The sequence below is a fragment of the Simochromis diagramma genome, unplaced genomic scaffold (genome assembly GCF_900408965.1).
Source record: "Simochromis diagramma unplaced genomic scaffold, fSimDia1.1 OVJJ01000131.1, whole genome shotgun sequence".
In the NCBI taxonomy this organism is placed as follows: domain Eukaryota; kingdom Metazoa; phylum Chordata; class Actinopteri; order Cichliformes; family Cichlidae; genus Simochromis; species Simochromis diagramma.
Genome location: NW_024387200.1, coordinates 6,209,019 through 6,232,456, shown reverse-complemented (window position 1 = coordinate 6,232,456; position 23,438 = coordinate 6,209,019). Strand labels below are relative to the sequence as shown.

The 23,438-nt window shown below is 40.0% G+C and overlaps 3 protein-coding genes across 9 annotated transcripts in view; 1 reads left to right on the top strand and 2 right to left on the bottom strand.

Annotated features, from left to right (window-relative positions):
• Positions 1-182: 182 nt before the first annotated feature.
• On the bottom strand, positions 183-4,080 carry enkd1 (enkurin domain containing 1). Of its 5 annotated transcripts, none has more exons than XM_040050254.1 (9): positions 3,686-4,080; positions 3,196-3,280; positions 2,335-2,559; positions 1,994-2,169; positions 1,751-1,906; positions 1,532-1,674; positions 1,268-1,404; positions 823-964; positions 571-742 (listed from the first exon to the last, which is right to left on the bottom strand). In XM_040050254.1, exons 2-9 carry the CDS (start codon positions 3,278-3,280, stop codon positions 694-696), a joined length of 1,113 nt encoding a protein of 370 aa, XP_039906188.1. In that variant the 5' UTR covers positions 3,686-4,080; the 3' UTR covers positions 571-693. The 5 variants fall into 5 exon arrangements, with proteins under 5 accessions (XP_039906190.1, XP_039906188.1, XP_039906186.1 ...); XM_040050252.1 differs by lacking the exon at positions 3,686-4,080 and adding an exon at positions 3,529-3,679; XM_040050255.1 differs by lacking the exon at positions 3,686-4,080 and adding an exon at positions 3,529-3,679 and having other exon boundaries at positions 1,532-1,668.
• A 1,309-nt stretch (positions 4,081-5,389) lies between these two features.
• On the top strand, positions 5,390-15,758 carry vdac3 (voltage-dependent anion channel 3). 3 transcript variants are annotated; one of them, XM_040050259.1, is made up of 11 exons: positions 5,390-5,522; positions 9,157-9,272; positions 10,542-10,613; positions 10,847-10,896; positions 11,384-11,386; positions 11,877-12,029; positions 12,571-12,623; positions 12,705-12,932; positions 13,025-13,175; positions 14,640-14,697; positions 14,808-15,758. In XM_040050259.1, exons 2-11 carry the CDS (start codon positions 9,161-9,163, stop codon positions 14,897-14,899), a joined length of 972 nt encoding a protein of 323 aa, XP_039906193.1. In that variant the 5' UTR covers positions 5,390-5,522; positions 9,157-9,160; the 3' UTR covers positions 14,900-15,758. The 3 variants fall into 3 exon arrangements, with proteins under 3 accessions (XP_039906193.1, XP_039906194.1, XP_039906195.1); XM_040050260.1 differs by lacking the exon at positions 11,384-11,386; XM_040050261.1 differs by lacking the exon at positions 9,157-9,272 and having other exon boundaries at positions 5,394-5,522.
• ikbkb (inhibitor of nuclear factor kappa B kinase subunit beta) overlaps positions 15,394-23,438 on the bottom strand; it is a 29,863-nt gene continuing 21,818 nt past the window's right edge. The window contains exons 15-22 of the mRNA XM_040050251.1: positions 22,173-22,234; positions 21,984-22,084; positions 21,825-21,874; positions 21,611-21,710; positions 20,241-20,388; positions 18,351-18,439; positions 17,919-18,012; positions 15,394-17,805 (exon numbers count right to left, since the gene is read on the bottom strand). Coding sequence (XP_039906185.1) covers positions 17,746-17,805; positions 17,919-18,012; positions 18,351-18,439; positions 20,241-20,388; positions 21,611-21,710; positions 21,825-21,874; positions 21,984-22,084; positions 22,173-22,234 — 704 coding nt within the window. The 3' untranslated portion in view covers positions 15,394-17,745. The remainder of the gene's footprint in view (positions 17,806-17,918; positions 18,013-18,350; positions 18,440-20,240; positions 20,389-21,610; positions 21,711-21,824; positions 21,875-21,983; positions 22,085-22,172; positions 22,235-23,438) is intronic.

Below are 23,438 nucleotides of genomic sequence, written 5' to 3'. Positions count from 1 at the left end.
CATCTGCTTCAACTAGTATAATTATAGTATAAATGTGACACAAAATGAAACGGAACAATCAAAATTTACTGAGTTCTAGTGTGTTTCAATATTTATTCATGAAATGAAATTAACTAAAAAAAAAAAAGCTGTAGTGTATTGTTTGGTAGGTTTTAATATTCCACGTTACAAAAATGATGTAAGTACAAACACAATAACTTCACAAAAATGTTCTTTATTATAAATTATTAGCAGTCACAATCATAAGTCATTAGCACATCCATACAAAAGAAATGACATCTCAGCAAATGACACCTAAAGATGCTCCGATAGTAAGTTTGGACAATATCTGCCTCTCTTTTCTACATACAAGTGAGCAGCATGTATAAAGGACAAGTTTCACGTAAGAATCTTATCACTTCAATAATATTTTGTTTTTTGTATTTTGTAATAAGCTTACAAAATGATTTAATCACATTTGAAAAAATAAAAATTTCACAACAATCAGCGTAATGTTACCTAATGCAACTAAAAAATGAAAGTTAATCTCAATAAAGCAATACATTTACTTAGCCACTTCCTTCCCTCCTTTTCCTCGTGTGTTAGGAATCTATTTTTACAAAAACTCTGTCTCTGGAGAAAATCTTTATGGCTTCTTCAATTTCAGAAAGCCTACAGTCAAGTTGGGCCCGGCGTGAGCGAATACTCAGATTGTCAGCTTTGAGAGGCAGGGAGAGCAGCTCGGTCACCAGGGAGCGGTGGGCTGAAGAAAAAAAAAAGTCAGAAACACATAATTAGTGAGGCAAATACTGATGTTCATTCTGTACTATTTACTGTACTTACTAAGCTGCTGTTATTATGATGGATGGCTGAGCACCGGAGGAAGAAATAATAGGCTTTTCAACAGACTGACAGCCCAGTCTTTTTTTCTCCCTACAGCAGTGGATTAGTTTGCCATATTTATAGTCCAGATTGTTTGGCCAAACTGACGAAAAATCAAACCAAGAAAAGAATTTTACTAGAAACAAAATTGTTTCTGCAACTTAAAGGTGGTGATCCAACAACAACTAAGCCTTGATACACGCTTCATAAAAGACTTCCTGGATTTCTCAACACACACTCCAAAGGCTCAGCCACCACATCCCATTACTAGATTTTAGGACTAATGTACAAGCAGTACACACACACACAACACTGCCAAGTTAAAAGCACTGTGTAATATCTTTAGAGATCACGGGCATTCCCGTGGCAGTTATCTACATGTATGAAAGTAAGGGAGGAATCATACTCTCTTTTAGGGACTTCAGAGTCTCCTGTCTCTCATTCTCAGGCATCAAGGTGTGTCCAGTTGGGACCGTAGGATCAGGAGTATTCCTCCTCCTTTCTTCTTTCTCTTTACGCCACTGCTCCTTCCTTTCCTGAAGGCTATATTAGTGTCAATGTCAAAGGGCAGAGAAAAAAAAACAAGGGTGTCAGAAAAGTCAAAAGTATCTAGTGGTGAAATATCATGAGCATTAAGCACACTGACACTGAAGGTTTCAATAACACTCACTATTGAGGAACCTGGCCCTTGACTGCACTGGGTACAGGCTTATCTCTGAGGTTTGTCAGTGACTGGGACCGCCGAATCACAGTTTTTCCTGCAGTCCGGGCATTATGTTTTATGAAGTCTATTGTCTGACCTTGAACCTGTAACTGCAATTTAAACAATCTCTAGAAGCATGTTTAAAATGTAGATGTGAACTTCCAATAAAACTTTAGCAATTCTCACTTGCAAGTCCAGGTCCTGTGTAGAGTTGCAGGAGGCCCGACGCTGCTCAGCTACACGTGAAGTTTTGGACTGTGGCCTTTGTGGGGAAGCAGACCCACCATAGGAATGCGCCTTCAGAAAGTTTTGACACTGTGGCTTAACACTTGGACTGGAAACCTTCATAAAAGAAACAGACTGGTCAAAACCTGATGAGGAAAAATGAAGTGCTCACGGACGGGCATCTTTCACAGATATGCTTCTTGCCTGCAGCTGAGCCATCACCCTCGATGGGACATTCTGGTATTTTGAGGCGGTCCAAAGAGCTTTAACTGGAACAGCGCGTGATTGTGCTCTCTCAGCCTCCTGCTCTTTGCAGCGTTTCTGGATCTCTCGCAGTCGACGGACGTTCTCTTTACCAAAATCATGCATCACTCGCTGTTCTGAGGGTAAGAAAGGCTGTCTTAATTTTCTTTTAACAAATGCAATCATTCAAATTCATTATTTTCATGCTTTCTATAATAAGATGCTAAAAAATACCAAAAGCTAATACATCAGTGTTCAATCTTAATAACTAGTAGTTTAAAAAAAACAAACAAACCACTTACTCTGTTTTGGAACAGGAGAGATAGAAATACTGTCTATTTTTAGTAATTCCCCTACAACCCCTTTCTGACCTCGTTCCAGGATATGGGTAGCATTGGGGCTGATGCGGGGGTGTTGTGCTGGGGTACGAGCACTGTAGCAACCTGGGTACAACACAGGATCTGGAGCAAGGGGCCCTGAAAGCAGGGCCAAAGTACCATCATGGTTTCCCTCTAAACGACCCCGAGCTTGAGGAGAAGAGAAAAATAAAATAAACTTGAGCTAGAATTATTAGAGTTTAATATTTGTTGCAGTTTTTAAGTATTTTGGGTAGCTTTAAGCCTTTAATTATAAATATTTAGCTTTCCATTTTAGTTTATTTGAAATTACTGAAATTTTAATATCCAAAGTGGGCCTGGTCATTTCGGTTTAGTTTTTATTAGTTTCAGTGCCATTCCTGTCCTAGAAAACATGCACTAAAAATCCACTGTGTATTTAATTTTGATCATAATTATAGATTTTTTAGTTTTCTTTTCTTAAGTCCAATTTTCATGGTTATTTGGTCTGACCAACTCACCCTATGGCTCTTTAACTTTGTCTCCAAACCATTCAGCCTGAGCTGACCCTCTGATGGACTCATTTCTAATAAACAAACATCTTCAGCTGTGCACCCTCGAACTTGGCCTCCTGTCTTTTTGTTAGTGCCACCATCTTCAAAGTACAAATCACAGCAGGTCTCATTACTATCTTGTAAACTTTCCTTTTCACTTTAGTTGCCATCCTTCCATCACAACCCCCCAACTCATATCTCAATGCTGCAATATCTAAATAAAGGATTGTGTGAAAAAAAATTATTACACCACAGTCACGTGGCTGCACCCCACCTGAAGCTGGTCGCTTGTAGTACTGGGGAAACAGAGAAGGATCCGGGGGAATTGGCCCAGATATAGACGAAGGTCCTTCACACATCTGAAAAAGACGATGTGAATTATTTGCTAATGTCACTTAAAAACACGTAAGACTGCTGATTTAATTTGGCCTGCACCTTTCTAATAAAAAGTAATTAACCCAACTCATATAGACTATACAGAAGAGCAGCTTCTGTACCTAATTCAGCTGATCGGAATACAGTGATTCTTCAGAATATAGTAGTGGAAATACATGTTCTTCCTCTGTTTCAGGGCTTGCTAAAGGCTAACTATTGCTATGTTAATTACCTCGTTGTAAAGTTATCTCCTCAACACCTTTTCTTTCGACGTATTCAGGATAAGATACAAAACACGCACGTGTTTAGTCACGAATAACTTGCAGGTAATCTTAACGTCGCTGCAACCAGCTCCATTTAGGCTAAAGAAGAGACGGTAATCTATTTACCTCTGTCCCCTGTTGTTTATCAGTTGATTGTTTTCACGCACGCTGATGACGCCGAGGTCTCGGCACTTGTTGCAGTACTCCTCACCATGGCAACGGAGCAGGCGCACACAGAAATAGAGAAGGCCGGGCAAATATTATTAATCGAAAAGCGTATACAGCGATCAAATTCCCGAAAGAATAAGACAAAGACAAAGCGCTGGGCTTCTTAAAACACAATAGTAACTGTAATCAGAACTAAAACCTCTAAATCTAATGGTTTCTGCAGTTTTAAACCTTTAATCCTGTCGCTTTGTATAAGGAGGTATAGTGACCCTGCGTGTTGTCTTTCAGGATCAGCAGTACTCTCTTCTAATTAATTATCGAGCTACACTCAAATCTTAACAATCCCCCTAATCTTAGCTAATGCAAAAATAAATATAAATATGACCAAATGTCTGTCAGAGCGTGCAGCCTAAGTACACAGGAGGTACCCAGTTTGCCTGACATGCTTAACTCAGGGTTTATAAACCCACTCGTTCGAAGGGGACATTAGGTAGAGGTCATTGTCATTGACTCCAGAGTGCACTTCTAGTAAATATAGCAGTTTCACAGTTATTATTCTCCCCTTTTTTCCAGCACTATAGAGGCTTTAACAATATGAATAAAACTTTTCACTAAGGTACTTGTACTGAGAGTATGTTTACCACATTTCTTTGTTACTGGAGTCCATGATCTTTAACAAAAATATGAAAGGTTAGTGTTTGTGGAATTATAGAAACAATTATTCAGTGTAGCAACCCTAATTTTCTAATATAGTATACACTTATATAAACAGAGTACTATAATAAAGCCATATGCCGTTTTCACCAAATATGACATGATTTTCTTCCCTATTTCTTTTTTAGGTGTTTTCATTATTATTATTGTTATAATAATAATTGCCAAGAACAGACTAATTTTCCCCAGGATAAAACAAATTATTTGGATGGATAAATGAAACGTTTTGTTATGATCTCCATTTTATACATGCCCTTTGTGAGTTCCGTCCATGTGCACTGGGCTCTCCTGTAATAATATCCATTTCTCAGTAACAGTATTTTTAGCACCCAGATCTCCATTCTGAAGGTATATACTCAGAAACATATAATCTTACTTTCTCAGGGAATTTCACAATTAAAGACCACACAGATCACCATGTGTCCAATAGTCTTTAATAAAAGGAAAAACAAAACAAAACATCGTAGCAGTTTGTACTTTGGGTTTTGGATTTTGGGTTTCAGCAGAAAGGGTGGGTGGGGAGTGGGGTTGAAGTATTGCGTTATTTCTGAGAGAGGTGTAATAAAGCATTAAATCTTATCAGATTCTTCCAACCAAAGTCCCTCTATTTCTGTGAGCTGGTACATTTACACTGAAATCTCTAAATTATTGTCTATTCTCTCTCAGGCATTAGAATTATATATCCTTTCTCCCCTCCATTTTCTCTTAATGTATGAAGCTGGCCGTGTTTAAATATTCTTAGACTCTTATATACACTGGAATTACTAACCTCTCAGACCTCTTAGTTACATTTTTCAACATATTACCCTATTTTTCTCTATTTCAAATGCTGCTGGGCATTAATTTATTCTCTAATGAATGATTAGGCCTGTGTGCGTCATGGACACAATGTGCATATTGCAAACATTTTATAATAAAAGAGAGATTTGGTGCCCAACGTCACTTGCACAACGGCCCCGCCCTCTGCTGGAGGTCTGACCTGCGCCTGCTCAGTCTGGTTCCCTCTGCTTTCTTCTTCACTGTGCTCCGCTGCAGCGAGCAGTCCTTTGAAACTCTGCAACACTCCGCTACAAAACTAAAGGTAAGCTAAGCAAGATTCTTTTGCAAGTCCCTTATTATATTTTATTTGTAAGGTACTGTTTTGCGATTTTTTTTTCCTGCATTGGTAGTTGTTGTCAACAACCGCTTGATTTTTAGTGAGATATGAGTCACACATGGGTGGGAGTAGCCACCGCAGACGGCTATGCCAAGGTTTTAATGCCAGTTCGGGCCTGTGTGTTCCCATAGTTAGCCAAAATTAACTATCATAAAACATCCTCGAAAAACTGAAGTTTAGCCCTCTTCCCAAAACTTACCACGAGTGTTGACGGCATGTAGCGAAAACAACAAAACAAATTTTTATGAGCGATAATAAGTGCGATTTATTGCACTGTTGTGCTGCAACATTTGAAATACACAACTTAAAATAGAGATTGTGCTTTTAAAAAAAGGAGATGTGTATATGAAAGGGTGGACGCATCTGGCCATGAGCATGTTCGCTAAGGACCGGGGGACGGGAGACCATAAATCTATTTTAAACGTCTTATCTGTGTGTTTGTTGAGAAACACAAAAGAACATTAACAACTAGCACCGCTATCTTTTGTCATTGATTGTAACCTGTTGTTCAGGCTTCCCTTCCTGTTCAATTATAGAATCTTATCCTTGCCAATGGCCTAGAGAGACACAGAGTTTTATTAGGTTATTTGGATAAAGCAATCAGTGAAAGTGCTATCAGCCGATATTTTGATAATCATTGCTGTTCATTGTTATTGGCATCGGTGTGTGTGTTCTGTAGAAATAAAAAGCATGACTGGGTTAATTTAGAAGTGGTGTCCTCACATGGTGTGTTTAGCAGAGTAGTTCAGAAAACGTGGTTCACACCTATCTCAGCACTTTCTGCAGCACATGTAGCAGGAGCTGGTGCAAAGTCTAGTGATGTATTTAACTTAAGTTGTTAACTAGATAGTGAAAAGCACTGCTGGAAACTATAAAGATGGCCTTTAAATGCCTTATTGTGTCACTGTAAAAAGGTTTATTAAGGCCCTATTGGATGATGCAAGCATTGTATAAACTAAGGCTACTTATAAACACATGCTTACACACAGCAGAAGTCTTTTTGTTGTCACTGTACACATTAAAACCCATTAAAAGTGACTCTAATGCAGGACAGAGCTGCATATTTCACTTTACGTTTAAGCTATAACTTCACTGTACTTCACCTTATCTCTCACAAACATTCCCTACATTATGGTACACACACGCACACACACACACTCTTGGTTTGGTTATCTGTACGCTATGCTAGAGTTGTGCAACTGCCTAATTGCATATTTGACACCCTTTTATGGCTTGTTATTGGATGCGAATGTCAGAATTATTCCTTTCATTTAATCCTGCAGACGATACCAGTTCAACTTGAGGGGTTAAACATATGTAATATATATAAGTTGCTCTTCTCCACAGTTAATCTGGACTCGGATTAGATATTTAGATGTTTTTATATTTCACAGTGTATTTAAGAGAAGAAACAATACTCAAATTAGTCAGCTGATAGGAAGTGCAACATCGGGGCGACTGTGGTTTAGGTCGTTGGGAGGTTCATCTTGTAACCGGAAGGTTACCGATTCGATCCCATGCTCTGTCTGTCTTGGTCGTTGTGTCCTTGACCAAGACACTTCACCTACCGCCTACTGGTGATGGCCAGAGGGGCCGATTGCTCGATATGGCAGCCTCGCTTCTGTCAGTCTGTCCCAAGTCAGCTGTGGCTACAACTGTAGCTTGCCTCCACCAGTGTGTCAATGTGAGAGTGACTGAATAGTGCAATTGTAAAGTGCTTTGAGGGTCTCGAAAAGTGCTATATAAATGCAATTCATTATTATTATTATTATTATTATTATTATTATTATTATAATAAACATTGGGAATTTGTGCTGCTCGCAAATTGAGCAGTATGTACTAAAAGCATGTTGCGTTGGACAGTTCTATGGATTTTTAAGTCATTTAACATTTTGTTTGTGTTCAAATACGTCCATGTTGTTTATGTGGGGTCATCTTGGCCTTTGCGCTTACTCCAGTCTATCACCTGGCTACAACTTGCATATAATTACGTATGCGCATCGTAAGTAATACGATGAGTGGCAGGTGTTTGTGCATAAACACACTGTGCTGGTACTTAAAAAAAAAAAAAATAGGGATCTTAATAGGCTGAACCTGGAGGAGGACACATGTTAAAAGCCAAGTCACATGTAATTCAGTGTCATGTTCACATGGGCTAAATTTAGAGCTGCGACTTGGTGAGGAAACTAAGTGGGGGGGGGGGGAGGGACCTGTGTGGAGAAGGGGGTGAGGGGATAGAGACTGGAGAAGGATTGTCTGTCGGGTGGAATGACAAAGACAGATTGGGGAATTGCATGTAGTTGCTGAGTGTCTGGGAAATGAATATTGAGACCACAGGTGATGGATTTGTATTATGTGAAAATGATGACAATCTTAAGATAACGCAAGCTTTTATTATCCAAAAGTTGGAGAATTTTTTTTTTTTTTTTTTTTAGTTTAAGAGTCAATGTTTTAACTCGGGGAGGTTGATAGAAAATAGATATCATTTTATTTCCAACATGCAAATATAATTGAAATAACAAGAGGAAAAAAAACAAAACTTAAAAATCAAGTTTTCATGTATATATCTATGTCTACAGAATGTATGTTCGAAAAGGAGTCGGATGAAGTTTACACTTTTCCTGTTCCTTCCCCCTTATTTCAAATTTCATTGCTTACAAATCCATATCCAGAATTCAGCATTATTTGATCCATATATGTTTAACTATGTACAAGTCTAACACAACATACACAAAAAAAACCATTTTCAGCACGTAAACCAGAACAACAACAAATTACATGTTTACATAAACCAAGCACCCTGTGTTTAACACCCGCTTATCTCTGAGCTTATTTTATATCTATGTGACAAACGCCTTAATGAACACTTAAACTTGGGTTACTCTGGCCTTGATCTATTAAAAAAAAGAAAAAAAAAAAGGACACAATGAAAATATTAGAAAGCTAGAGGAGAATGAGTGAATATTGAACATTCATTTGTCACATAACACCAAAAAAAAAAGAGACTTTTACTATTGGATTTATCACAAAGTTGGCCATATCAGCCTAAAAAAAAGTTGGTGCCTACTGCATTTGCTATTCCCCCCGGACTCTGTTAAGTAGCTTTGCATTATTCACACTTTCTTCAACTGGGCTTTGGTGCACATATTGAGTTCATCTGTTTAAGCATCTTTTCCCCATTTGGATTTGGAGAGGGGTTATTGTAAATATAGATCTCTGTAGGTGATGCGCCAGACTTTAAGGAACCTGGCATTAAAGTGCATATTTATCTATGTGATTTACTTTCATGATTTGTTCTGTTTTTCTGTACTCTTGTGTGCGGGGTGGAGGAAAAAGTATTTCAAAAGGTCTTTTCACGTCTACACACAGGCTAGGTTTGCATGCAGTGCACAGAGTGCTCTGGTTTACATCAGTTAGGTATGTCTACAGTAGCTGTAACATGTTGTGAGCCACTTTCAAACAAGAGTTTGTATTGTGTGATGATGCTGTTAATTAAAGTGGCGAAGGACTTCTTGCCAAAAGTTTCCCATTGTCCCTGCTTTTACTTCTCCCTCTGAAGAGTCATGGCACAGAATGTTGGGATTGTACTGCAGCAGGACATGCCAGGAAAAGGCAAACATGCAGAAAACAAAGACCACTGTGTGACGTGTCAGAGCCATGCACCAAAGGGACATGGTGAGTGGTGTGGGGGATTACATGTAAAAACACAGATGGATTATCATCAGGGTCCCTGCATTGCATGTTGGTTTCATTACAGGGAGAGAAGGGGTCTTTGTGTCTAAGCGGTTTTCATTTGCTTTCAGTTTTATTTTTTTATTTTTTTCCCCAAGTGACAGCATTTGATCTGTCTGCAGTGGCTCAGTCATGCACGTGTTAGCTGCATTCCCCATCTTCTGTAGAAGAGACCAGTTAGGTGAGGGGCGCATGAGCAGGAGCCACAAAAAGGTGTGCTGGTAGTAAAATATTGAACACTTATAGGATATAAGTCAATGCCAAGGCTATCTTCTTCGCAGACACGTGCACACTGACCCAGGGGACACTGATGCCTCTGAAACACTACAGTGCAGTGGTGTGCAGGAGTGGTAGTTGCTGACTAACCAAACCAGCCACTGCTTGTGCTGGCTCTGCTGCAGTGACCTGGCCGCAGTCTGCAAAAAAAATATGCTATGTTGATATTTGTTCACAGTAACGATGCTATTTTTGTTCATTCTGCAACAGCTGTTGCAAAAATAAGACTTGTATACTGTCCTCCTAAACTAGGGAAACGGTTTCATTGGTTTAACAACCTTTGCTGCTTGCTCATGTACTGCTGCTAGGCAATCAATAGGGTTTCTGTGGAAGATAGAGGGGGAGGAGAGGAGCTATAACCAGCACCCAGACAGCCCCCCTACTGGCTTGTATTGATGTGTAATGATTGTTGGTGAGTAGATGGTTGATCGAAAATGGTGTGTGTGTGTGTGTGTGTGTGTGTGTGTGTGTGTCCCCTCAGAAGTGCTATTTGCATTGCACAGCTTCCAGTGCAGAGCTCTAAAATTCATTTTGCGTTAGCATCTTGATTTATTTTATTTTTAATTTTTTAAAGGGACACTCTGCTATTGTTTCTGTATCCATTTAATCTTTGTTGGAAAAACTACACAATATGTGCTTCAGTAACGATTGAAAGCTCATATTGTGCTATTCTACATGGCACAAATGTTTCAGAGGTTGAGGTATGAAAGGCAAATGTGTGATCCAACAGATTTGTACTTTAATCCAAACTGGAAAGCTAGAAATGTGCATATTTAGTGCTCTGCTGGACAGACTTTTAAATCTTGCAATTTCCCCAGTGTTGTAAAAGTGTATTTCTAAATTGCTGGAGTATCTCTTTACATGAAAAGTGCACATATGTGTGGGTGTGTGTGTGTCAATGCTGTGATTAAACTATTTGTACATTTCTTTCCTCAGGCACAATGGCTGTCCCTCCTGCATACTCGGATCTGGGGAAATCTGCCAAAGACATCTTCAGTAAAGGCTTTGGTAAGTGAAGAAATCTACTTAACATGTATATGTAACTGCTGCTCTTCTGTTGCTATCATACTGAAGCTGTTTGGGCACAAACTATGGTGCAGGACTGATTTTCAGAGAATGCTTTGTGTGCTCTGTGCTGCAGGTGTCTATTGTTCTTCTGGCCAGTGCAAAGAGATTATTTTTACTGCCCTTCCTTGTAATATATATGTATTTTTTAAAATATCCTAATTTCTTTTCCACAGGCTATGGAATATTGAAGCTAGATGTTAAGACCAAGTCTCAAAGTGGAGTTGTAAGTATTACTGTTGTCACTGGATGTGTTTAAATTTAGTTTCAAACGTCTTTCTAAGCACTTAGATGTAGAGCAAAGGTCTGACTCACGGCTTTGGAGGTCTTCATGTCAGAGTGCCTGACGTGCCTCTACATACAGAGTCAGCAGAGAAACACGCCTGTCGAATGAGTTTATTCCTTACTCTCTCCTCTGAAGCAGCATGTTCTGTCATGAAGGGAAAGAGTTTCACCAAGACGTGCCATGTATCTGTGTTGCCATAAACCGGTTACCATAGTAAAACCACAAATGAGCTCTTGCATAGTTTTCCAAATCTGATCCAGCTTAAAGCCTCACTCAAAAAGCATTAAAAAGACATCCACGTTTACTTTTTGTAGCTCTGGTTTTCATTTTCCCAGCAAGCAGTCAAACTGTCACATGTAGACTGTGGTTTTCCCTAACTTCCTCCGTTTTCTCTTTTCTCTGCTTCTTCTTTGGATGCTCCTGTCAGATGGTAAGAGTAGGAGAGTGAGTGTGTGTGCATATGTAATCATTAAACACAGGTGCACTGCAGGGTGCAAGAGTGATAGCAGTGTGTGTTTGTGTGCAGGCTTTCTGCCAACTATTTCTTTGCAGTAACGGCTCACCTAAGTGACAGCATTACCCCAACCGCAGCTGTAATAGCACTGATCGTTAAACACTCATGACCAGCCTCTCCCTCACAGTCCTCAGTTTACCTTCCCAGCTCACTTCTCCATCTTAAAGGTCTAGATTTTTATTTATTTATTTATTTATTTATTTATTTATTTATTTGAATAACCAGTCATGCAACCCTGTGAGGGATTGTTTGGCAGAGGAAAAGCCAAAAACGTAATGCTTGTTATCCCTGTCTCCGTTTCCCCCCGGCCTCTAGTGTCTTTAGCTGTGCTCTGATGTCTCTTTCTACTTTCCCTTCCACCTAATCTTCCATCTTCCCCTCATTACTCGATCCGTCTCTCCTACAGGAGTTCACCACTTCTGGCTCCAACAACACAGATACAGGGAGGTCTGGAGGCCACCTGGAGACAAAGTACAAAATGAAAGATCTGGGGCTCACCTTCAACCAGAAGTGGAACACTGACAACACTCTTACAACAGAAATCACGTTGGAGGACCAGGTGAAGTCAAACAAACAGGAATTTTATTTATTGGGGGGGCAAAATAGCATTGGTGTATCTACTAAAAACCTCAGATGTGTTTAAATCGCATTGACCTCTGCCTCAAGGTTAGAGGTCAGAGGTCATGTTTTCTGAAAATATTGTGAATGTGATATCTTAAGAACTAGGCAAATGTAGGGTTTTGACATTCATACCATAGGTGCATCTACTGGGAGGCTGAGCTGCCAGTATTATATTTTTATTTTTTAATAAAAAATAATATTATTATTACTGATGGGTTGCTCCTCATGACAAGAAATTTGGATAGCAAGTGTGTGGCTCACGACTAAAGCTTCATGTCTGTGATGATAATATTATAGACATCTGCTCTCATTGACATCAAAGAGTAGAAAAAAACCAAAGTTTTGAGTGTTTGGATGATGGTGATAAGTACCTACCTCTTTAAAACATATACGTATGACAGAAAATAAGGAAAGCTTTAATAATATGTGGTGGCTAATACTTCAGTACTTAATGTATTAAGTCTTCTGTCTGTCTGTAGCTGGCCAACGGCCTGAAGCTCGGTCTGGACACGTCATTTGTGCCGAACACTGGGTAAGAGTAACGCTCTGTTGTTCTCAGGGTTTTTAATAAATGTTCTCAATAGGACATGTGTCTAATAATTACGATCTTTAGCAAGAAGAGCGCCAAACTGAAGACCAGCTACAAGCGGGACTTTGTGAATGTGGGCTGTGACCTGGACTTCGACATGGCCGGCCCCACTGTCCACACAGCGGCTGTGCTTGGCTTCGAGGGCTGGCTGGCTGGTTACCAGATGGCTTTCGACACTGCCAAATCTAAACTCATCAAGAACAACTTTGCCCTTGGATACAAGACTGGTGACTTCCAACTTCATACCAGCGTGTGAGTCACTACAGCATAGCACAAAGTTTAGGGGTTTTGTTGTTTTTGTTTTTTCCCCTCAGTTTTAAATTGTGTTTGGTGTTGTATTTCAGTAATGATGGCACGGAGTTCGGTGGCTCCATTTACCAAAAGGTGAACAGCAACCTGGAAACAGCAGTCAACCTAGCCTGGACAGCAGGCAGCAATAACACACGCTTTGGACTTGGAGCCAAATACCAGCTGGATAAGGATGCATCCCTCTCTGTGAGAACTGACAAAACATCCCGCACACGTCTAACATACATAAATAAATGATACATTTTCACTGCTAGCTAATCACGCTATAACTTTTGTGGGACTCTGCTGGAGGTTTGAGTTAAATGTACAATGGTACTCAGGGGTGGCACAGTGCTGCAGTGGTTAGATCTGCATAACAAAAAGGTTGTGGGTTCAAATCTGCTGTCTAGCTTGGGAGGTTCTGTGTTGAGATTCCCTGTTATTTATGTCTGTGCATGCGTTGTCTCTGGATATTCCAGCTTCCTTCGACAGTCCAAAGACATGCATGTTAGTTTAGTTGGTGTTGCTAAATTGGCTGAAGGTGTAAGTGGTTGTCTGTTTCTGCGTTGGCCCTGCAGACTGGTTGTACTCTGCCATGTGCTCAGTGACAGCTGTGATATGCTCCAGCAGCTAAGAAAATTTATGAATGCATGTGTTGCAGTATGGCCCACCATGGTAGTTACTGTTTTGGCACAATAATATTGGGTAGTAAGCATATGAGGCTGAAAACGAAAGGTGACAGAGCTTTTGTAACGGTGGTGCCCAGACTCTGGAACTCTCTCCTTTGAGCTTGAGATCTGTGGACTTAGTGGTCTGAGAAGGTCTGAAGCTTTTTGTGATCCTTTTTTTTTTTTTTTTTTTTTAAATCTTGAAAGGTGCTATGCAAATAAAATTGTATTTATTATATAAGCATTGGGTGGACTGTGTAAATAATGAGTTAAGAAACAAACTCAGTAAGCTGAGTTGAAATAAATGATATTTGACAATAAAATAAGGGATTTTTTTTTTTTTTTTTTTAGGGAATAGGGATATGATTAAGCAAAATGTGAATGCTCTAAAGATACCTCCTGCTAGACTTCAGATATTTTGATAATCACAAAGACCACTGAACAGATTTTTATTAGCATTAATTAACTCATGGATTTACCTAAATGCATTTATTTATTTATTTACTGCATCCTTGCTTTTCTGTGAGCAAAGGGGTGCCGCTTAAAGTCTTAATCTGTTGGTTGATCACACCAGACTCACAAAAAATGTTTATATTGTTGTTAATAAGTTACAATTGACAAAAAAAAATTACGATCCATACTTATTTTTTACCAAAAAAGTTCAATGACAAAAAGGATAAACGTGTTTTAACCCGTCCCAGAATCATCAAGAGATTTATACAACTCTAAAATGCATGCTGGAGGAAGTCACTGGATACCATTCTTTTTATGAGCATCCATCCAATAGTTGTTCAAATATTTGAATGTGGAACCAGCTGCCTACTGAGTCATCCCTACAGCTGTGTGCTTCTCAAACATCATTATCTTACTTCTCTGCAACGGTTGCCTGAGGCTGATTGATATTCATATTTATGATAAACTCCATATTATGTAACCTACTCCATACACTCTCCTAATGCAGTGTTTATGACTATCTCAACTGATGATCTGTTTCTCCTCACAGGCCAAGGTTAACAACGCCTGTCTCGTTGGAGTTGGATACACACAAACACTCAGGCCAGGTTAGCCGTTTGACTTCTTAAAAAACACCCAAAAACATGTATTCTGTGATAACAGCCTAAAGCGCATCTGTATGGTTACATGATACACAATGTGACGCTCTTTCCTGCAGGAGTGAAGCTCACCCTCTCTGCTCTGATCGACGGGAAGAACGTGAACGCCGGTGGACACAAAATCGGCCTCTGTTTCGAGCTGGAGGCGTAAGGATTGAACAGGACTGGCAAGAGGAGAGGAAAGCAAACAAAGGAGAAGAACACACCACTATGGCCCCACTCAGCAACGCATCAACAAATCTTCCCTCTGAGACACACACACACACTTTGGCCTTAACCCTGAAACTCCAAACAGCCTCTAAGACCTCTAGTACTGTAATTCTAAAGCAAGGATTTCACAGTGTTATTGACATGACCCACACATCAGTTTTTAGCATATATTACCAGAGTACTGCATACAGTCTCGCAGCCAGTTTATTCAAATACCCCATTCTCTAAATACTGTGCTACTTCTTGGCTGCTTTGGCCAGACAAAGTGCACTTTTAATAGCATGTGTCTGAAGCACCCTGTCATTCTGTGTTATTCAGGCAGGTTTTGTTCAGATACTCTGGGATTTAGACATCAGTGAGATTGTTAGAGGGTGCTTGTTTTGGTATGTTGTAGTTTTGTTGCATGCTTTAAATGCTAAGGTTTTGTCTTTTTTCTTTTCTTTTTTTTTCTTTTAGACTTTTCATTGTCATATTTACAACTGATGCAATAGAGGCTAGAGAGAAATAAGCAGGAAAAAACGGGTCATGTGTCTGAGTGGACTGATTTTGTTTCCACCTAAATAAAACAGTTAAACACTGTGAGCCCTTGGTTACCTAAAAATTTTGTTTTCAGGTTTTGTTTGGTCAAAAAATTAGGATCTCTATATGACCTCTTTGTTTTGTCATGTTTTATGTCCTGTAACTGTTAAACCTTGAGCACTACATTTCACTTTACCTGTGCTGTGCTTTGTATAGGAAGTTAGCCATCAGTTAGGACCTCAAACTGGCTTTATTGAATGAAATAAAGACTTTAAAACAGATTTTTAGTGGGTTTTGGCTTGTGTTTTTTTTTTTTTTTTTTTTTTTTTTTTTTCTCTCCCCACCCTACTGATGTTAGTCATGTGAAAAATTGTTTTCACAGTACTCTGCAGCCCTGTACACCCTTAGTACTTCCATAGGAATTAAGAGGGGTAAGTAGTATTGGTCAAGTGCTGGTAATTAACTGCACATGATTAACTGATCATCAGCAAGTTTGACCACCCCTGCCAGGACAAATCCTCTGCTCTTGGTGGCATATACGTTTGCAAAGTGACTTCAGAACAGACCACAAGACTCCTAGAACAACATCCTTTGGACCAGTAAGACCAAAGTGGAGATGTTTGCCCACAACACTACATTTGAGGAAAACGAAACGCAACATATCAACACAAACGCCTCAACTGTCGAGCGCAGTGGTTGGAGGGTGATGAATTGGGCTTGAGGTGCAGCCACAGGATCTGGGAACCTTGCAGTCATCAAGTTGAATAAACCTGTGTCTAACAAAGTATTCTAGAGTCACACATGAGGACCTCTGAGAGCCAAAGCTTGGCTGAAATAGTCATTCAAGGAGACAATGATTTAAAAGAGTCAAAGTAGAGATCTATGCACAGAGAGCTGTGCAAAAACAAATGTTTTGCAAACCTCAGTTCCTCAAGAATGTGAGTGAGACAATTGTATAGAAAAAGATTACTAAAGGAAGTAAGATGGAATACCCGCATTACTAGGTTACAAATTATTGCTGCTAAAAGTTCTACAGCCTAATGAATCATGGGATGGCAGAGTACTACAAGCACTAATTCTGTATATTATTTTTCTTAATCACAATAAAACAGTCAAGGCCATCAGCGTCCTCGTGTCCAAACAAATTATTTGGAAATGAAGCAAAGAAAACACCAGGTCACATTAAACCTGCTTACCAGAGTCAAGATTTAATTTTGTTTGACATTTTTACAATCTTAACAGCATAAAGTCTGTACACAAAATAATTCTGAGATACTTGATAATAAGCATCACCTTGTGTGATCTTTACAGTACTACCTTTAATTGTTGGGCTTAAGATGAAAACGAGAAGAAAAATGTGGAAACAATTGTGATGAGGCCAAAACACCAGACCAGAGTAATATGTTAGTTTTGTGGTAATTCACAGTTTTGATAAATTCACACATTTAACTTCTTTTTCATTGTTTCAAGGTAATGATTAAAAAAATGTATAAAATATTGCCATACCCAGCATGTCAAAACAATTCAACAGTATAAACAAAACACTTGCAGTTATTCGTGGCATACTGGACTGTGCTGTATTTGATACATGTTCCTCTTATTGAAGATATTCCTCATTTCCCCATGCATTCATAAGTGGGTTTAAAAACACATTCATACAGTTACTGAGCAAACGGTTAAAACAGACCTCTTTTCAATTCTAAATCACACCCTTAAACCAAATAAAACCTGCAATAAAAAGTAGTGTTCCAGATATGAACACGCAGCTAAAGGCACACATTTGTTAAGAATAACATCTGTGGTTTCCAAAGACCAACAATCACGATGAAACAAAATTAGTTCTTAAACTAAGAAAGAGATCATCTTACAAATCCAGCAAAAGATTATTTACAATAATCATGCTGTATGCAGATATTGGGTCAGAACTGTGCAAGGTGCTTCATAAACCATAAGCCTATAGGAATGTACAAATATGTAATATGAGATTAAGATTTTAATCTTTACTGGAATTACAGCCAGAATGTTCTGTTTAAGCTGAAAGATGACACTCCAATTAATCTCTCTGACATTAATCCTGAACATAGATTTAATTATTCTTTTTCACAAAGCCAATAAGGTGTTAGCAATCTCACATGATTTTTTTTTGTTTCTTTTTTAAACTGCTACACGTTCACTTCAGACTGTCGTCATACATCCCACGTGTAATTTGACAGCCCATCCACACAGAGGCAGCAGAGTACTACATATCTGCAAAGATGGAAACTCAGTTTATGAGAGGTCACTGGAGAAATCCTGGCCTCCACGCAGCCACGTCCACTCCCTCAGCATCTAGGACAAAAACAAAAGGCAATTGTTTTAGTTAAACAATAAAAAAAATTAAAAAAAAAAAAAAAAAAATCACAAAAAACTTCCATGCAGCTGCTATGCATCTGTTTGCACACCTCCATACTGCTCTCAGATTCCTGGATGGTGTCGTGCAGCAAACTCTGAAGGCGGCTCTCAAATGTCCTGCTCTCCTCCACAAGAGACTCATCACTGCAAACACACCCAAAGTTATTCATGCATTCCTCTGACGACTTTGTTAGGATTCCTGTTATGTGTCTGTGCTATCTGAGATGTTCTGAAAAGTTGGCTTTAAACAAAATCCCACAATATATAATTAGTTTAAAATTCTTTTGGTTAGTCATCATGTATAGGCATGTAAAAATAAACGTAAGCCTACACCACCTCAACAATATTACAATCATTAATTTTAGGGTCTGAATGGACGCCTACCCTCACATCCCAGTGCTCACGTGTGTGTGTGTGTGTGTGTGTGTGTGTGTGTGTGTGTGTGTGTGTGTGAGTGAGAGAGAGAGAGAGAGTGCACTCACAGTTGTTGTAAGCTGTGTCTGGGAGTCAGTACTGACGACGGGGTACGTAATCCATCAGGACTCCCACTCACTGGACTGCGAACTTTACTCTATGTAAGACAAGATGATGAACTTTAGTCAATATTAGCTGATAAAGTAAATGTAACACTCTTGATAATCACAGTAGACAGAAATTACACATATACTACTGGCTACAACTGTAAGCAAATTAATTTTGTGTGCTTACTTTGTTAAGTACAACTATTCAACTGACGTTAACATAAATAAGTCGCAGCCAATCACATGGCAGCAACTCATTGCATTTAGGCTTGTGTAAGACAACCTACTGAAGTTTAAACTGAGCATCAGAATGAATAAGAACGATGATTTAAGGAACTTTGAACGTGTCAGGCTTGCTGGTGCTGTTGGTGGGGTAACGGTGTTGGGATATTATCTTGGCACAGCATCAGCAGAGCATTGTTTAAATGCCACAGTCTACCTGAGTATGTTGTTTCAGACAGGATAATGCATCATATCACAAAGCTCAAATCATTTCAAATTTATTTACTGAACATAATAAAATCTCAGAATTCCAGATTCACATCACGGATCATGAGGAGCTGACAAATCTGCATCAACTCTGTGTGTGACGCTTTCATGTCAACATGGACCAAAATCTCCAGTGTTTCTCAAAATGTAATTCTAAATCAGCTTTAGAAAAGTGCACCCAATGAAGCGGCTGGTGAGTGTATATGAGTCTATATGTATGTGAGTGTACTGAGTCCCCTACTGTACACTCTGTACACACATGACTGTGTTAGTTCCCACCCAGACAACACAGTCATCAAGTTTGCAGATGATACCACCGTGGTGGGGCTCATCTCAGGGGGAGATGAGACTGCGTACAGAGCTGAAGTTCAGAGGCTGTCAGATTGGTGTGTAGACAACAACCTGGACCTCAATACCACCAAGACAAAAGAACTGGTAGTTGACTTCAGAAGGAGGAAGTCCGAGCTGCACCCTGTCAGCATCAACGGGGAGTGCGTGGAAAGGGTCTCCAGTTTCAAGTTTCTGGGTGTGCACATAGACACAGACCTCCAATGGAGCTCTAACACCTCTGCGGTCTTAAAGAAGGCCCAACAGCGTCTCCACTTTCTGAGAATCCTCAGAAAAATGGACCTGAAGAAGGAGCTGCTGACCGTCTTCTACCGCTGCTCCATTGAAAGTGTGCTGACATATTGCATCGGTGTGTGGTTCTCCAGCTGCACCACAGCACACAGAAAGGCACTCCAGAGGGTCATCAATATGGCCCAAAAAATCATTGGACATCCTCTTCCCTCCCTGAAGGACCTGTACAGCACTCGCTGTCTCAAGAGGGCACGCAGCATCCTACGGGACTGCACACACCCAGGACACCGAGTGTTTAAGCTGCTGCCGTCTGGCAGGAGGTTCAGGCTGCTGAGGTCCCGAACAAATAGACTCAAGGACAGCTTTTACAACAGGGCAATAGCCCTGATCAATGCAAATAGCTCACCTGACTGGCTACCTACCTGGACTTTTTTAGGGGGGAGGTAACAATGTTTAAAACAATAACAATAATAATATTTATATTTATAACAAGGTGCAATAATAATTAATGTGCAATAATAACAGTGTGCAATACACATACACTTATTCTTGTTTTTTATACTAAGTTAATATACTGTGTTGTGTTGTTTGTTGCGTTGTGATGTGTCATATCGTGTCGTGTTGTGTTATATGTAGTGCCGACGTAGGACAGTTTTCCGATTTCATTGTACTACTGTACTATGTATGACTGTGCAATGACAATAAAGAGTTATCTTATCTATCTTATCTTATGATCAGAATTGGAAGTGTCTTTGTGTTTGTGAACAGGTCATTTTTGCTCACACAGGCGACTTTGAGCAGGTTCCACAGCTCCCTCTGTCGTCTCTCCTGCAGACTCATCAGCACTTGTTCGCTTTCCGCCATTTTCTGGACCACGCCCTCCACCTTTGGCAGTAACTCCATCACACGCTGGCGGCACAGTGCAGTCTTACTGCATAACACATAAAAACAGAATTTGGAGGTGAAGCACCCGTGTAGCTAACGTGCTGACACATATAACTGGAACATAGAGCATGCATGAAAATGACGAATATGTAGTGTATTTGTCTTTTTGCTTGATTAATACCCCAAATATTTATGTGTATCAGCTGTTCAGCACAGTAGGTGTCACTGCTGAGCTCCTGTTGATTCTTTAATTACACGAGAGTTTGTATTCAAATTAAACTGAGAAGCTGCCACGCTTGGCACACATCCCCATTTATGTGCACAAGCAAAACAGCTTGAGTGTAATCAGTTTTTCCTCACATGAAACAGCTATTCTTCTGATTGGTTTATAAAAAGGTTTAAGGTTTGAAACCAGTTTTCATAAACTGTAAATTTTGATCACTTTGACATCATTTTTTCTCATTGAGCTGAGTTTGTGGAACATTTTAATTCTGCTAGAATTCTGGTAGTAGTGTTGGGCTTCATGGAAACATAGTGACTGCCATAGCACCAGAAGGCTTCACAGAACTGATTCATCATTAAACATTATTTCATCTGTACTTTTGCATGGGTCCAGTTTGACAGCCACCAATGGTTGGGATTATGTAAAGTCATGCAGAATATTTTTGGAAAAAATAGGAGTGGGAGATTGGTGCTTTGGCTGGAGTGATGTGGACACTGTATTGGTACGTCGTGGTGAAGTAAGAGCTAAGCGTGAAAGCAAAGCCTTTTCGATTTTCTGGTCAATCTACATCCCTACCCTCACCTAGGGTTGTCAGCTCGAGGTAACTGAAAGAACCAGATTGCGGATACAAGGGGCGGAAATGAGCTTTCTCTGAAGAGTGCCTGGCCTCTCCCTTAGGGATAGGGTGACGAGTTCGGCCATCTGGAAGGGGCTCAGACTAGAACCACCACTCCTCCACATCAGAAAGAGCCAGTTGTGGTGTTTCGGGCATCCGACAAGGATGCCTCCTTGGTGAGGTGTTCTGGGCATGTCCCACGAGGAGGGGAACCCAGGCCAAACCCACAGCACCCTGGAGAGATTATATTGCTCAGCTGGCTTGGGAATGCCTTTGTGTTTTCCCAGCCTGATGATAAGTATCCTTGAAAACTGATACCAACTTTGCTCTTCAACACCAAATAATGGATCTTGAGTTTAACAGCAAAAGTTTCCAAATGAAAGCTCACCAGTGCATATTGTTTAATGATTTAAAAATGTGTTTGACTACCTGAGGTGTGTGTAGAAATCTCTGAGCTTCTTCTCATAGAACTGCACAGCCTGAACCACTAGACGCACCACCTCCTGACTGTCTCCTGCACACCTCTGGTCTGTGGAAGGAAAAGGAAGCAAACTGAAACAATGTCAAAGGAGGTTTATTTTCACAAGGAGATGCTGTGACCGCTGTTAAATAAAAAGTGAACTGAAGCATGAATAGTCCAAACCTCTGGGCTTCTCTCTGAGTTTTCGGAACAGCTCCATGGCTTTTCCTTCACTGAGGAACAAAGAGGGGAGGAGAGCAGGATACAAGATCACAGAGAAGTCACTTTTGTTATTTTTATGTATTTTTTTTTTTTTTACAATAAAGCTTGGTTCAAACTTACAGTGTATCCAAGGCCTCTCCACTCCTCCATGGCTGCCGCTGCACATCCACTATGTCTGGCTGCAGCTGCATCATTTCCTCTTCCAACTCACTCACCTTAACCTAGAAACAGCCACACGTTTCAGTCTTATTGAAACACACATAAATACTCTTTATGCACACATGCACAGAGAGAAAAAGTCAAATCTACCTGACCACAGCTGACAGCAGTTTGCTCCATCTCTCTCCACACACCCAGCAGTTTGTCTGATGCTAAAAAATGTAAGAAGACATTAGTCATTAGTTAGTGGCAAACTGCATTGTTCTAGACAGACAAGTTTGGATAAATGTTTCCCCCTGAGGTAAAAGCCACAGACAACCAAATTAAGACATAAATAACTGCAGACTATCTCACACCCGCTGTGACGCCAGAATACTGACATTCCCAGCCCTGAATACTCTGTACTACATTATTGCATGATTACTTAAGTATAGAGTACTCATGGGTCGGAGTATACCGATCCTTAAACTCAGCTTTCATTACAAGTGTAACGTGTCTGCATAATATCTCACTAATAATATCTCTTTGGAGACAGTGAGACATTTATAGACACCACCAAGCTCCAGGTTCAATACATGCAATGGACACGCACACTGAAGGGGACACATCCCCCACAACATTCCAATATGATCATCGTGTTCCCAACAAAACCCTGAAATTACAAGTAAAAAAATTCTGCTGTGTTACAACAATTAACCACTGTTGTCCAAAATATTAATTTAATTCCTGTTAAAGTCAAATAACTGAAACTAAACTTCTGGATGTTGGCCTTAACTGAAACTAAGAACTGTTTATGCTCTCATTAGTTGTTGACTGGTCAATTTTATCTTTCCATTCATTTTCTGCCGCTAAACCGGGTATCACTACCTGGGGACATTGAGTTGTTTCCAATCCAGCTGTGTCCCAGGACTTCTCCCAGACACGCCTGAAACGCCTCACCCCCAACCGCCTTTCGATGTGGAGGAGTATTAGCTTTACTCTAAGCCCCTCTCGAATGACCGAGCTCCCTAAGGGCACGCCCTGTATGTATGAAGCTTATTTCCACTACCTGTATTCAACAGAAATTAACTGGATAACAAAACCTTTATGTGGATTGTAAAAACTTGTCACAAGTATAAGTGGACAATTTCGTGTTTTTGGAAAAAAAAACCTCCGAAGAGGTGCTAATCAGTCAAACAGCAGTAACGTCTAGTCACTTTAGCCTAACAGAGCATGGTGGTGCACCACCGTGGTTGTTTCTATCAGTGCAATGGCACAGTCTGCAGGCCTGCAGAAGACTGGGTGTACTCTGCCTTTTGTCCCATGACAGCTGGGATATGCTTATCCTGAATAGCTTAAGTGAAAGAACATGTAAGGATGATATATCTGACAATGTTTGAATCCACGGTCTATTCTTACTATAAATTCACATTATCA

Bases quoted from the DNA above. Each gene is read 5' to 3' on its own strand.
- enkd1 (XM_040050254.1), bottom strand. From the start codon at position 3,280: ATGTGTGAAGGACCTTCGTCTATATCTGGGCCAATTCCCCCGGATCCT. The intron at 1,675-1,750 runs GTGAGAATTGCT...TTTAAATTGCAG, and splicing joins CACAGGACCTGGACTTGCAA to TTACAGGTTCAAGGTCAGAC. The intron at 743-822 runs GTAAGTACAGTA...TTTTTTCTTCAG, and splicing joins ATCATAATAACAGCAGCTTA to CCCACCGCTCCCTGGTGACC.
- vdac3 (XM_040050259.1), top strand. From the start codon at position 9,161: ATGGCACAGAATGTTGGGATTGTACTGCAGCAGGACATGCCAGGAAAA. The intron at 10,614-10,846 runs GTAAGTGAAGAA...TCTTTTCCACAG, and splicing joins CATCTTCAGTAAAGGCTTTG to GCTATGGAATATTGAAGCTA. The intron at 12,030-12,570 runs GTGAAGTCAAAC...GTCTGTCTGTAG, and splicing joins AAATCACGTTGGAGGACCAG to CTGGCCAACGGCCTGAAGCT.